This window comes from Rana temporaria, chromosome 12 (assembly GCF_905171775.1).
Source record: "Rana temporaria chromosome 12, aRanTem1.1, whole genome shotgun sequence".
Classification (NCBI taxonomy): domain Eukaryota; kingdom Metazoa; phylum Chordata; class Amphibia; order Anura; family Ranidae; genus Rana; species Rana temporaria.
The window spans coordinates 72,731,338-72,744,785 of NC_053500.1; the positions used below are offsets into that span (position 1 = coordinate 72,731,338).

Genomic DNA, 13,448 nt, shown 5'->3' on the forward strand with positions numbered 1-13,448 from the left:
TTTTTCGGGATGAAAAAAATGATCGTGTGTGGGCTAAAACAACGTTAAAAACCCGTGCATGCTCAGAAGCAAGTTATGAGACGGAAGTGCTCGTTCTGGTAAAACTACCATTCGTAATGGAGTAAGCACATTAGTCATGCTGTAACAGACAGAAAAGCGCAAATCGACCTTTACTAACAGGAAATCAGCTAAAGCAGCCCAAAGGGTGACGTCATCCGAATGGAACTTCCCCTTTATAGTGCCGTTGTACGTGTTGTACGTCACCGCGCTTTGCTAGAGCATTTTTTTAAAACGGACGTGTGTGGGCAACGTCGTTTTAACGATGAAGTTGGAAAAAACAACGTTTTTTCTACATGCCGAAAAACTTCGTTTTTGTCATGCCGAAAAATTATCGTGTGTATGCGGCATAAGGGATGGTTCTGCCAGCTCTAGCAGTGCCAGGTCTAGACTAGAGGGTACGAGCCCTGGGTCGGTCACATAGTTCGACCAGAGTGTCCATATGATGATGAAGTGTTCCAGAGTGCCTCTTCAATTTGCTATCCAGTGTTCAGCCTCCCTAATGTCATTTACCTTGCCAATCCATTCCTCCCACTACTACTGTTTACATGTATTTCAGTATCTCTGTATATAGAGTTTGTCTCTCATGTCACTATTTCTGATTTTCCACAGACAGTAACTTTCTGCTGGCCAATGCCCAAGTCCAACATGGCTACCCTATTGTCTACTGCTCCGATGGCTTCTGTGATCTCACAGGTTTTGGCCGCACCGAGGTCATGCAGAAGAATTGCAAGTGCCGTTTTCTGTATGGGGTGGAGACCAGTGATACCGTCTTGCAAGGCATTGAGAGGGCTCTGGAGGAGAAGCAGGAATACCAGGCTGAGGTGTGCTTCTACAAGAAAGATGGTGAGTCCATACACATAACCCTTGCTTCTAGGTGCCATAAGGACATCTTTTTAATTCTCTGATTTTGTCAATGTTTGTTAAATCTCAAATACCAGCTTGTTAAAACTGACAAAGATTTGTATAGCTCATGTGTCTCTTTTTCCATTACAGGAGATCTCTTCTGGTGCCTGCTGGACATTGTGCCCATCAAAAATGAGAAAGGGGAGGTAGTGCTGTTTCTTTTCTCATTTAAAGACACCACTGAGTACAGGATGAGAGCCCTTCACACTGATAAGAAAGATGGTGAGTACAGAAGCTGCTAGACCATAAATGTATATAATGAGGAAACTGAAAGGCAATGTGAAAAAACATGCTAGTTTGTCCATAACATCCAGATCACCGTGCCATTGTTAAAGTTTTTGTTAAAGTGTTAAACTTTCCTTGTAAAAAAAAAAAAAACATATATTGCAACAGACCTCAGAATTTACCATGTTTTCTGTGTGCCTTTCTTTTAAAGCTTGTCATTGTTTAGCATGCTGTTTTTTTTGTTTTTTGTTTTTTAAACGCGCTCTCCTCTCTTTATGTTTTTTGAGTGGCTAAGCACCTTGTAGGATCCCATTATGCCCTAATGTAGCCACTCTTTGATGAACACTCTTGGCAGGGAATACAGCCAATACAGGCAGTTATGTGACCAATGTGAGATGTACACAGTGCACACAAGGGAATAGAGGCTGTCGGGGGCAACACAGAGCCAAAAGTGATGTCACTATTCTGGGGTAAGTATTAGATGGTCCATATTGAGTCATTAATGTCTTAAGGAACATAGTATGTCTTCCACATTTGGCAATTGTATTGTGAAGGATGGCCACAAGTTTCTCATTAACCAGGTACCATGCCCTTTTTTGCTTAACCTGTGAAATGTTAGGAGTACTTCACTACCAGACTTTTACCAGTGTTTGCCTAGCAGCAGTTAAAATGTAGGTCAGGAGCTTAAAGGTAAAAAATGTAGGTCAGGAGCTAAAGGATCATTAGTGAAATCAGTGGGTTGGATGTGCAGAAGGACCTCATATAAATTTATAGGGAAGCTTTTTCATTGGACAGTATAAGCTAGTTGATTACCCTTAGTCCAACATCTTTTGAATCTGGGGCAATCCCACCCAACATGCAAGAGTGGCCCACAGCTCCCAAAGCATAGGTTTGAAGCACCTTGGACAAATTTAGCCAGTCTTTGAGGCACCATGCACCATCAGAGTAATACCTTGTTGGCTTTGTTAAACAAGATTTTCGGAGAGCCATGCAAAAATGTGCCTAATATTTGTAAAAAAATGAGGATGTGGGGTATATGAAGTAACATTTAAAAAGGGAACCATAGATCAAAAAGATCCTGCCTTTTGGCTAAGGGTCATTGAAACAAATGTTTCAAAGGGGTGAAGGTCTTGGGGGGATTCTGTATGTTTGAGAATTTGTAAGTGATGATAACAATTCTGAAGGGGAAGCATGGTGCATATATTGTTCCTAAGAATGCCTTGTATAGTAATTAAGTTTTACACCCTTAGGAGACCAGCTTTAATCTAACAAATTAACCTACAGGGTTCCTCATACACCAGTAGAAAAGAGGAGCTATCATGACTTGTCACAAGGTGCATGTCACTGTCCTTGATATAATATTATAATTTAATATTGAATTCAGCGTGTAATTCTCCTTTAAATGTCAGTGAAAAGTAATATTAAACGTGTCTGTCATCACAGTGCTCCAAATCGTAAAGAAATGTGCTTCACCCTTGTGTCCCACCGCCTGTCTCCTACCTCAAAAATATGAATTACACTCAGGTAAGGTCACCATGCGCATTCCCAGTGAAACTGGGGTCAGTGTGTTGCAGCATTCCACCTGAAGGCTCAAGAGCTTGGTCACCATCCACCAAGGATCTAGCCTGTTCAGCAGAAAAGAAGAGATGAAAAACTCCCCATGGTGTAGTATTCCCACATTATAAAACTTTATTAATAAATTAATAAAATACCCACTCACAAAGAAGGTGCACTGAAACCCAGTGCACTAGATAAAGTGCCCATTTTAAAGGTGTCCAAACATTGACACCTTAAGGATAAACATCATTGGGAGAGACACCTGTAAAAAAGCCAACCTCTGACTTTTCGGCCTGATGACATCACGTAGCCCTGCCACTGGCGTTTTTCGGCATGTGGTGCAGTGACTTCCTGAGGAGTGGATAATTTATTATTTTATTAATAAAGTTTTATAATGTAGGAATACTACACCAGGTGTTTTTCATCTCTTTTTTTCTGATGAGTTGGCTGGATCCTTGGTGGATGGTGATCAAGCTCTTGAGCCTTCACGTGGATTGCTGCAACACACCGACCCCAGTTTCACTGGGAATGTGCATGGTGACCTCGCGTGTCGGTCAAATTTTTGAGGTAAGAGGCAGCAAAGACAGGTGGTGGGACACAGTGGTGTCCTTTATCAAGGACTGGTGTTGATATACATTTTGATGTATGGTTTGCTACACTATAGATTGAATATATTTTTATGGTATTTATTATGATTTTTACAGTATGCTTTTTTAGTTTTGTATTGATTTATCAGAATTGTTATGAGTTTGTGTAGTTCAGGAGTAGGGATGAGCTCAAGTTTTACGCTGAACTTTTGCCATTCGAGTGTTTGTCCAAATGCCAGACTTTTTGCTCGTTAGGCGCTACTATATATGATGGATTCCTTCATGTTAGTGGTTACTAAGGAAGTGGGAGGTGTCAACACCTGTTGCATCCTTAGGAATCAGTGATATCACCTGGCACCTTTTATTTACTCGCTGAAAATCCACAGCCATGCAAGCATATGAAATTCTGCTGACATCACTGACCAAATATGGCCATGGCCATTTTTGCTCAATGACATCACCAAGGAGACCTTGCCCCTTTGTCTACATTATCTGAACACAGAGGGCTGGGAAATTCAAATAGGCAGCCTGAACAATTGTGCTTTAGCCAATCCCTGGGGCAGTCCAGTAGGTGGATGGAGGGGAACATAAATATTCAGGGGTCTGGAGCAGCTCTGGTCTTGTCCTGCTGTAGACGTTTCCAGCCTCAGGGGCTGCTGCCACATTGAGGCAGTCCTGCTGGAGTTAGCTGATGTTCACAGAGGTTCCAGCTGGGATATTGTGAGTACTCACCCAAGTCCAATATTTAATTATTGTGTGCTTTCCTACTCCTGGGGTGCCAGCTGTAGCTAATTTTGAGATTGCTTCTACAGGGTCTCATATCTGGTATTCCCCTGTTTAAAGAAATTTCACCTAGTGAAGTGTATCCTCCCGTTCCAGGTCAGCATTTGTTTGGAGAATCCCATACCACCCCAAACCCTCTCCTGTTACAAGTTCTACAAACAATAAATCTTCTTAAAAAGACACCCCCTAGATTGGAGCCAGAGTGAACTTACTTTTACCTGTGCGATTTGTAGTCTCTGCACTGTTTGGGGAAGAAACAGATAAAATCAGCGGCTCCAACGAGTAGTGCTACAATAATAAATTTTTTGACTTTTTATTTCATACTTTTTTTGCTATCAAAAACGAGCTAACAATTAGACCCCTATTGTGTCCCCTACAACAGATCATGCTCAGTTAGCTGTTACCTCAGAGAATGACAGCTCAGAAAACTGGAAGTGACTAAATCCTCATCACTCATGGGTTCATCAGTCACAGTTGGAGCCATATATAGCAAACAATAGTGGTGGGATGGGATTATCACTTCAGAGCCCCATAAAAGTGATCAGGTGTCTCTAGAATCACTTTTTCCTAAAATCCCATCGCTGGCTTAAAAATTCAAAACCAAGCTCACAGCTGCAGCAATTTGAGCTTGGGTTGAAAAGGATAGAGCAGAGATGAGCTCAGGCATGTTCCGATATAAGGAGCCAAAATGAAGAAAAGCACCAATCCAGCTGAGTGACAGATTAACCCTGTCATGGCTCCCACTAGATGGTGCCTGCCCGGCTCTCCACCGCAGTCACAGGGGAAACAAAAAGACGGCGGCACACCACAGTGGGATGCTATTGGATGCAAACCATTTATTCCACAGATGACAGCATTTATGCAGCCCATGATACAGATACAGTTTCATACAACATGCTTATTTGTAACCAAATGCTGATAACGAATGATATGATTAAGCACCGTGTTGTATGAATTGCGTCAACATCTTCTATATCTTGTGCTGCATATACTGTATGCTGTCATCGTTGGAATAAATAGTTTGCATCCTAATGTGGTGTGTGGCTGTATTTTTGTTTCTCCAATGTTCAGATCCTAGTCTGAACCCACCTGAGCGATACGTCAGAGAGTTGTCACTGAGACTGAGATGGGAAATCCCTGCCTTGCTCCTTTTTTAATAGGTAAGAGGGAGGATCTAAATTCTGTATATTGAATGTAAGTCCATGGTCCATTATATAGTGCCTGTACCCATGTCAAAAAATGAGAACTGTACCCACATTTGGCCAGAAGAGACAAAAAGTATGCACAGCTGCACCAGATTCTGTGTGCATTCGTTTTAGTAAATTTACCCCTATGTGTCCAGTCCACACTCCACCAGCCATGCCAAGGAAAAACAATGTGCTTTTACCTTTATTTAATGATTCATACTATATAAAGACCCTTTTTTCTGGGGTTGTAAATAATAAAAAAAAAAAGTTAATTGCCTGTAAAAATTGTGTTTTTGACATCCTGTGTGCATGAGTCCTAAAGGTCCCTTCACATTATACGTTGCATTGACGCACATGCATTAATGCAACATGCTATCATGTGTTGGTATGTTGCAGTAGGACAAGCCATTGATTTTGATCGTCTGGGTTACATGCACACTAAATATTGCACAGGCATCTTTTTGGGCAACATTTTCTCCCCCCGCCTCAATTCTGAAACATGCAAAAAATATCAGGTAGACTCAAAATCTGTTTACTACAGGAGATGACACATCGATTGCAATTAGTTTCCAGAGGTTACAGCCTATCCTTACAACACATAATTTCTGCTTGCCTATTGGTTGCTAGAGGTTACTGCACATTATTAGTGCTCACTGATTGGTTGTTAGGGGTTAAAGCATATCATTACCACTCACTGATTGGTTGCTAGAGATTACAGCAGATCACTACTGTTCACCGATTGGTTGCTATAGGTAATGCACATCATTACCACTCACTGAGCAGTGGAGCAATACCAAATAATTGAGCAAGTAAAGCGGCACATTAATACACATACTACAGGAGAGCATCAGAGACTCCAAACATACTGCAGGAGAGCATCAGAGACTGCAAACATACTGCAGGAGAGGATCAGAGACTGCAAACATACTGCAGGAGAGGGTTTAGAGACTGCGGACATACAGCAGGAGATGACCAGGGACTGTAGACATACTACAGGAGACAATCTGAGACTGCGGACATACTACAGGAGACAATCTGAGCCTGAGAACATGCTACAGGAGGCAATCTGAGACATACTACAGGAGACAGAGACTGCAAACATGTTACACAGGACAAATCAGAGACTGTGGACATGCTGCAGGAGGCAATCAGAGACCGCGGACATACCACAGGAGACAATCAGAGACTGCGGACATGCTAGAGGAGAAAAATCAGACACTGCAGAATGCTACAGGAGACAATCAGAACTGTAGACATGCTACAGGAGACAAATTGTCACGTACCTGGTGGCTGAGCCCGACATGCAGGGAGCGGCAGCCCTTACTCCTCTGATCCCGGGACCCCTGGTAGAGTAGACAGGGAGTTCAGGAATGCAGAGTCGCACAAGCGCCTGGTGTAACGCTGGTGCTGGAGCTGGGTGAGGCTTCTGTGGTCTCCGAAGGTGCTTCAGAATAACAGGTGCAGACTGACGGTTTGCAGGCAGAAGGTAGAGGCACATGAAGAGGAGAGCAGCAGCAGCCGGGGGAGGTGGACTGTAGTACAGGCAACAACAGGTCCCAGCAGATCAGTCCATAAACTGGTAGGCGGATTAGGTACAGGTACCGCTGGCAAAGACAGAGTAGTGGTTCAGGCCAGGTCAGCAACTGGCGGGCAGCAGAGGTACAGAGGATGAGACAGAGGGATGGTCAAAACAAGCCGAAGTCAGGGCAGGCGGAAGGCAGGGCAAAGCAAGAACAAGCTGGGTATCAGGAGCAGGTTCAAGCAGAGGTAACAGGTGCAGGTGGTCACAAGGAACGCTGTAGACCGAACAGCAAGAGACCAAGGTCTCAGATTGCATAAATGTCCCGTTTTGGCGCCAGAGTGGCGTCTGCACGTGCCCGCGCTCCGTTGCCGCCGGTGCGCGCGCCCGCGTTACGGTGCCGCGATTGCGTGTGCCGTTGCCGCGATTGCGCGTGCCTGTGCGCGCCGCTACCGCCATCTGGTGGCCGGGACTGCTCATGACATTGCCCCCCTTCAATGAGCAGCCTCCGGATGCCCAACCGGGACAGCTTAAGTGGGTGAGAGTCTTTGAATGACTGGATCAACCTTTCAGCGTGTATGTTGTCCTCAGGTTCCCACGAATTCTCTTCGGGACTATACCCTTTACACTTAACGAGAAACTGAACTTGGTTGCGCCTTTTCCTGCAATTCAGGATGGACTCGACCTCGAATTCCTCTTCACCGTTAACTAGGACTGGTTCAGGAGGACCAGTGTTTCACTCAGGAAAGGGGTCAGGAACATCAGGCTTAAGCAGAGCGACATGAAAGACCGGATGAATACGGAAGGTTTATGGTAATTCAAGTTCGTAGGCCACATTGTTGATTTTCCTCTTGATAGGAAAAGGACCCATGAATTTAGGACCTAATTTCTTCGTGGGGCAGGCAAGTCTCAAATTTAGAGTGGACAACCATACTTGGTCTCCGGGCTCCAGGTTAAGTTCTCCCCTCCTTCTCTTGTCGAAAACGTCTTTATTATGCTCCTGCGTTTTGGTCATTGTCTCCTGTAGGATCTTATTATTTGTGTTAAAGAAGTCCAAAGTCTCCTGAATGGCAGGTACCGTGCACTCCGGGATGGAATTGGACAAGATCAATGGATGAAAGCCATAGTTTGCATAGAAGGGAGATTGTTTAGTGGCAGAGTGGACAGAATTATTGTACGCAAACTCCGCCAGAGGCAGCAGGGACACACAGTTTTCTTGAGAAAAGGAAGAGAAACAACGCAGGTACTGTTCAAGAGTCTGGTTTGTTCTCTCCGTCTAGCCATTTGACTGTGGATGATAGGCTGAAGAAAATGACAGGCCAATCTTGAGATTTTCGCAGAGTGCCCTCCAAAACCTGGAGGTAAATTGTACCCCCCCCGATCTGATACGATATCCACAGGAATACCGTGGAGCCTCACAACTTCCTTGATGAAGATTTTAGCCGTTTCAGGGGCGGAGGGTGTGCCTTTCATGTGCCTTTTTTGAAAGTCTGTCCACTACCACAAAGATAGTGGTGAAACTCTCCGACGGGGGAAGCTCCACCATGAAGTCCATGGAGATCATCCTCCATGGTCTTTCCGTTACTGGTAGTGGTTTCAATAGTCCCGAGGCTCTGGACTTGCTCCCCTTGTTTCGAATACATGTGGTGCAAGACTCCACATAATTCCTGCAGTCTTTTAGGAGTTGAGGCCACCAAAAGGTACATTGTAAAAGTTCCAAAGTCTTATGTATCTGAGACTGTGGACCTCTGTATTCCCCAGCCAGTATAGAGGGGTGGGGCCAGGAGCTCAACTGATGCTCCCACTCCGATTATTGCTCACTACAGCCACTCTGTTCCGAGCATACAAATTGCATGGGGTGGAGTCAGAGCGTCAGTGGAGCTCCCAGCCTCGCCCTCACTTTGCTGGCTAGCTCGAGAAAACAGCCTCCTGTGTCCTCTGTGTGCTCTGCAAAGCCATCAATTTGCGGGTAGCGTGGGCTCAAGCGGCAGCTGCTTTGGGCTCCCCAACAAAGATTGCCCCCGTGGTAAAGACGGCCCTCATTACTGCCAAAGAGTGACCTGTGCTGATGTTCCTGCTCCTGCCATGGAATCCATTCCAGTTATTTAGTTGAGCGTATATTGACCACCCTGGGTAATGGGGTTGCCTGCATTCCGGTAAGCCTTTGGTGAGGGTATTTTTGGTGTCACATCAGCTATCCCTGGATCCATTTCCAAATATAACACAAAGTTTCTTTGGGGCTGTATCTATTTTCTTTCACTCACTTTGGAGGTGCATACCACTGTATTTCACATTTTGTGTCTCTGGACTTTCTATGGACATTATTTATTATGCGTTTATCACTATTTATTTATTAATATTAACGAGTTGTCATTTAACCATTTATTTAGTGTTATTTATGACACAGTTCTAGTTTGTATGAGCTGCACTTTTTTGATGTTTGTTTATATACAGTGGGGCAGATCCACAGACAGAGTACGTCGGCGTACTTTCAAATTACCCGCGTCGTATCTTTGGTTTGAATCCTCAAACCAAGATACGACGGCATCTGGGTTAGATCCGACAGGTATACGTCCTCGTACGCCTTTCGGATCTAAGATGCAATACTTTGGCGTCCGCTGGGTGGCGTTCACGTCGTTTTCCATGTCGGGTATGCAAATTAGCTATTTCCATCGATCCACAAACGTACGAGCGGCCGGCGCATTTTTTTCCGGCGTCTCTAGTCTGCTTTTTCCGGCGTATAGTTAAAGCTGGTATTTTGCGGCATTTAGTTAGACTTGCCATGTTAAGTATGGCCGTCGTTCCCGCGTCGAAATTTGAATTTTTTTTTTTTGCGTAAGTCGTCCGTGAAACGGGGTGGACGTAATTCACGTCTAAGTTAAAAAAAATGACGTCATTGGGACGTCATTTAGCGCAATGCACGGCGGGAAATTTAGAAACGGAGGATGCGCAGTTCATTTGGCACGGGGACGCGCTTCATTTAAATGAAACACGCCCCCTAATCGACGATTTGAATTCCGCCGCCAGAGATACACTACGCAGCCGTAACTTACGGCGCAAAATTTTTAAGGATTCGAAATTACACCAGGTAAGGTACGGCGGCGTAGCGTATCTCTGATACGCTGCGCCGATCTATTTCTATGTGGATCTGGCCCAGTATGTCCAATTGCAAATTGTAGTTTTGCTCTAATGTCTCCTTGGACAGCTAATACATTTTCCTGGCACATCTTTCTTGTCAGTCAAATTGATGCAATTCCTTCTGGTTGTAGATGCATGCACTTTGACACCAACTGTTGCCTGCAAATCCTGCAATTAAGCTTTGGGGTCCTTGGAGATTTCTTTTAGCATGAAATGACCATCTCTAATGCCGCGTACACACCATCATTTTTCGGCATGAAAAAAAACTACGTTTTTAAAAACGTCATTTAAAATCATTGTGTGTGGGCTTCTTTTTCGGCTTCTGAAAAACGACAACATTTTTTTTTCGAACATGCTGCATTTTTTAACGTCGTTTTAAAAAATTTTGTTTTTCGGGTTGTAAAAAATTATCGTGTGTGAGCTAAAACGACGTTTTAAACACGCGCATGCTCAGAAGCAAGTTATTAGACTGAAGCGCTCGTTCAGGTAAAAATACCGTTCATAATGGAGTAAGCTCATTCATCGCGCTGTTACAGACAGAAAAGCGCGAATCGTCTTTTACTAACATGGAATCAGCTAAAGCAGCCCAAAGGCGATTAGAACTTCCCATTTAGAGTGCCGTTGTACGTGTTGTACGTCACCGCGCTTTTTTCATCATTTTTTAAAAACGATGGTGTGTGTTTTTAATGATGAAGTTGGAAAAACGTTTTTTTTCCATGCCGAAAAATGATCGTGTGTATGCGGCATTAGGCTGAATTTGCTGGGTCAGCCAGTCCTGGACAATTTAGCAGTTGATATCTATGAAGCTTGTAGATTATTTTCCTTACAGTGGAATGATCGATTTCAAATAATTTGGTGATTTTTTAAATTGTCATTCGCAATATTTTTTATGAGGGCTTTAGAGAGCTCTTTTGATCTTGGCATGATAACACTACACACATCAATAGTAAAGAAAACACCATGCCATAGATGTCTGAGGTTTAAAAGGACAGGTTTCACCTGCATACTCCCTAAGGAGGTTTTTATCTTTGGCACCTAATCTAGAATACATGATTTAATGGATTTGAAGTGATGGTAAATGTAACGGTAGGCTTACTTTTTTTATGTGACAAATCTAAATTTTCTTTCATTTAGATAATGATATGCTTTATTCAAGTATATCATCTATACCTGTAGGTACTGTTAGAATGAACATCTAAAGTTTACTTGTTCAAATATGTTGCTAAAACAGTTCCATGGGGTGTACTTACTTTGTCACACAACAGTACAGTATATCATAAGGCAGAATGCTCCTCAAAAATGTTTTCTCTTAACAGATAAACAGAAGAACCGTCGTTCTTCTCACTTTAGCTCGACAAGAAGACAGAGCCGGACCATGCTGTGCCACCTTACTGGCCAAGTCTCTGGGCGAAACAAGAGTGACATTAAACTTAACAATGTAAGTGCTGATATAACATTCATAGAAACCTGGTTATAATATTTAAAGTTTGATTGGCAGGCCTCTGATTATTATTGACATTTTTATTAAGGAGCTGACGACATTGTGCATGCAACCTCTGGCATGGATGCACCGTGATATATTTCTATTTACACAAACAGCAGCAGATGTCATTAGTCCATGTCGCATGCACTGTATCTATCAGTCATTACATATAACCTTTCCTTATAACTGTATTTTTTTCCTTAGGAAGTACCCCATTAACCTAGGACTTAAGCTGGGTACGTGGGATAAAGACGACCTAAATATTTATATAAACCTAACAGCTTCATACCATAGCAATGAGATTTGGAAAAGTGGACCATATCAGAGCTTGCATATGATAACTTATAGGCTATGCCTCACATACTTTAATAAAAGCTACAACACCAACTGGCTATACATCACTAAATACAAAACCGATTGGAATTTGTGCTGCAATACCAGAATCAAATAAAGTAAAATATTCTTTAATTCAAGTGATACATTTTGATGTGAAGGTATACCGATTCTCAGAATAAATTATATTGTAGATGGGTATAGAGCAGAGATGGACTGTCCATCGGGACTACCGGAAGATTCCCGGTGGGCCGATGGCTCAGTGGGCCGGTTGCTTGTACTCGCTCGGCCAGGCGGCGCATGCGCAGTAATGTAATGGCGCCGTCTGGTGCCATTTTTGAATAGATGCCAGAGTACACTTGTTCTTGGGAAAGACACGGCGACCGTGTCTCGTGCACTCGCCGTAGGCAAAGGAGCCGAGGAGGGACAAGGCAAGACAAGTGAGGAGGAGGAGAGTGACACTGGGGACAGAGGCTGACACTACTGGGTCTTGGGACAGACAAAAGAGGATGACATGGCATTACTAGGAGGGGGGGGGGGGGTGAAGCCATGGCATGCAGGGGGACAGTGAAGGACACTGATGTGCTGCCCTGTGGAGAGGTGAAAGCGGCACAGCACAGGAGCAGGACACACTGGTGTGGAGACTGTAATATGAAGATGGACAGAAGAGGAGGCTACTGTGATGAGGGGGTGAGGACACTTTTATCATGTATGAGTGCAGCCTCTGTCCCCCTCCTGTAGTATATCCGCAGCCTCTGTCCCCCTCCTGTAGTATATCCGCAGCCTCTGTCCCCCTCCTGTAGTATATCCGCAGCCTCTGTCCCCCTCCTGTAGTACAGCCACAGCCTCTGTCCCCCTCCTGTAGTATGTACCATGTCTGCAGTCTCTGACCCTCGCCTGTTGTACATTTTGCAGTCTCTGACCCTCTACTGTACTATGTCTGCAGTCTCTGACCCTTGCCTGTAGTACGTTTTTCAGTCTCTAACCCGCGCCTGTAGTACGTTTTTCAGTCTCTAACCCTCGCCTGTAGTACGTTTTTCAGTCTCTAACCCTCGCCTGTAGTACATTTTGCAGTCTCTGACCCTCTACTGTACTATGTCTGCCACTGCTGGTCATGGTCACTGATGAATTCATGTTTTTGTGCATGTTTGCAAAATTAAAGTGGGCCGGTCTGGATGAAGTCCAGGGCCAAATTTTTGTCCCAGTCCAGCCCTGGTATAAAGATTAACTGAGAATTGATATCACTTTGCTCTGAGTTAGGGGATGTATATAGTTAAAAGTGTTAATCTTTGTACATTCCACGAATGCTTTCTATAGCAAGAGTTAAGTTGGCACATTGTGCCAAGGAGATATAGAATTTTCAGCTAACAGCTGTTGTATTACTGGCGCTTTGCTAAATAACCTTCGGCAGATCCTATCAGTCTCTCCATTAACCTCTGCGCTATAATCTGGTCTTGCCAGTCTGCTTTGATAAGGCTGCTCTGAGCTAGTACAGCAGAGACATTTGGTGCCTTTGTAACAGTAAGATGTATCTACTGCTAGAAAAAAATGAAACCTGGCCTAATCAGATTAGAGCAGAAAGTGTAACAGATAAACAGGATTATGTTACTCAATGGGCCAGATCAAAGGAGCAATCTGATTGGCCGCAAGAGGAATTCAGATCATGCTGTGGA

General features: G+C 43.9%; 1 protein-coding gene across 1 annotated transcript in view; it reads left to right on the forward strand.

Annotated features, from left to right (window-relative positions):
* The first annotated feature begins 675 nt into the window (after positions 1-675).
* KCNH4 (potassium voltage-gated channel subfamily H member 4) overlaps positions 676-13,448 on the forward strand; it is a 162,302-nt gene continuing 149,529 nt past the window's right edge. The window contains exons 1-4 of the mRNA XM_040329946.1: positions 676-903; positions 1,054-1,185; positions 8,273-8,281; positions 11,276-11,397. Of these exons, the coding sequence (XP_040185880.1) occupies positions 774-903; positions 1,054-1,185; positions 8,273-8,281; positions 11,276-11,397 (393 nt within the window). The 5' untranslated portion in view covers positions 676-773. The remainder of the gene's footprint in view (positions 904-1,053; positions 1,186-8,272; positions 8,282-11,275; positions 11,398-13,448) is intronic.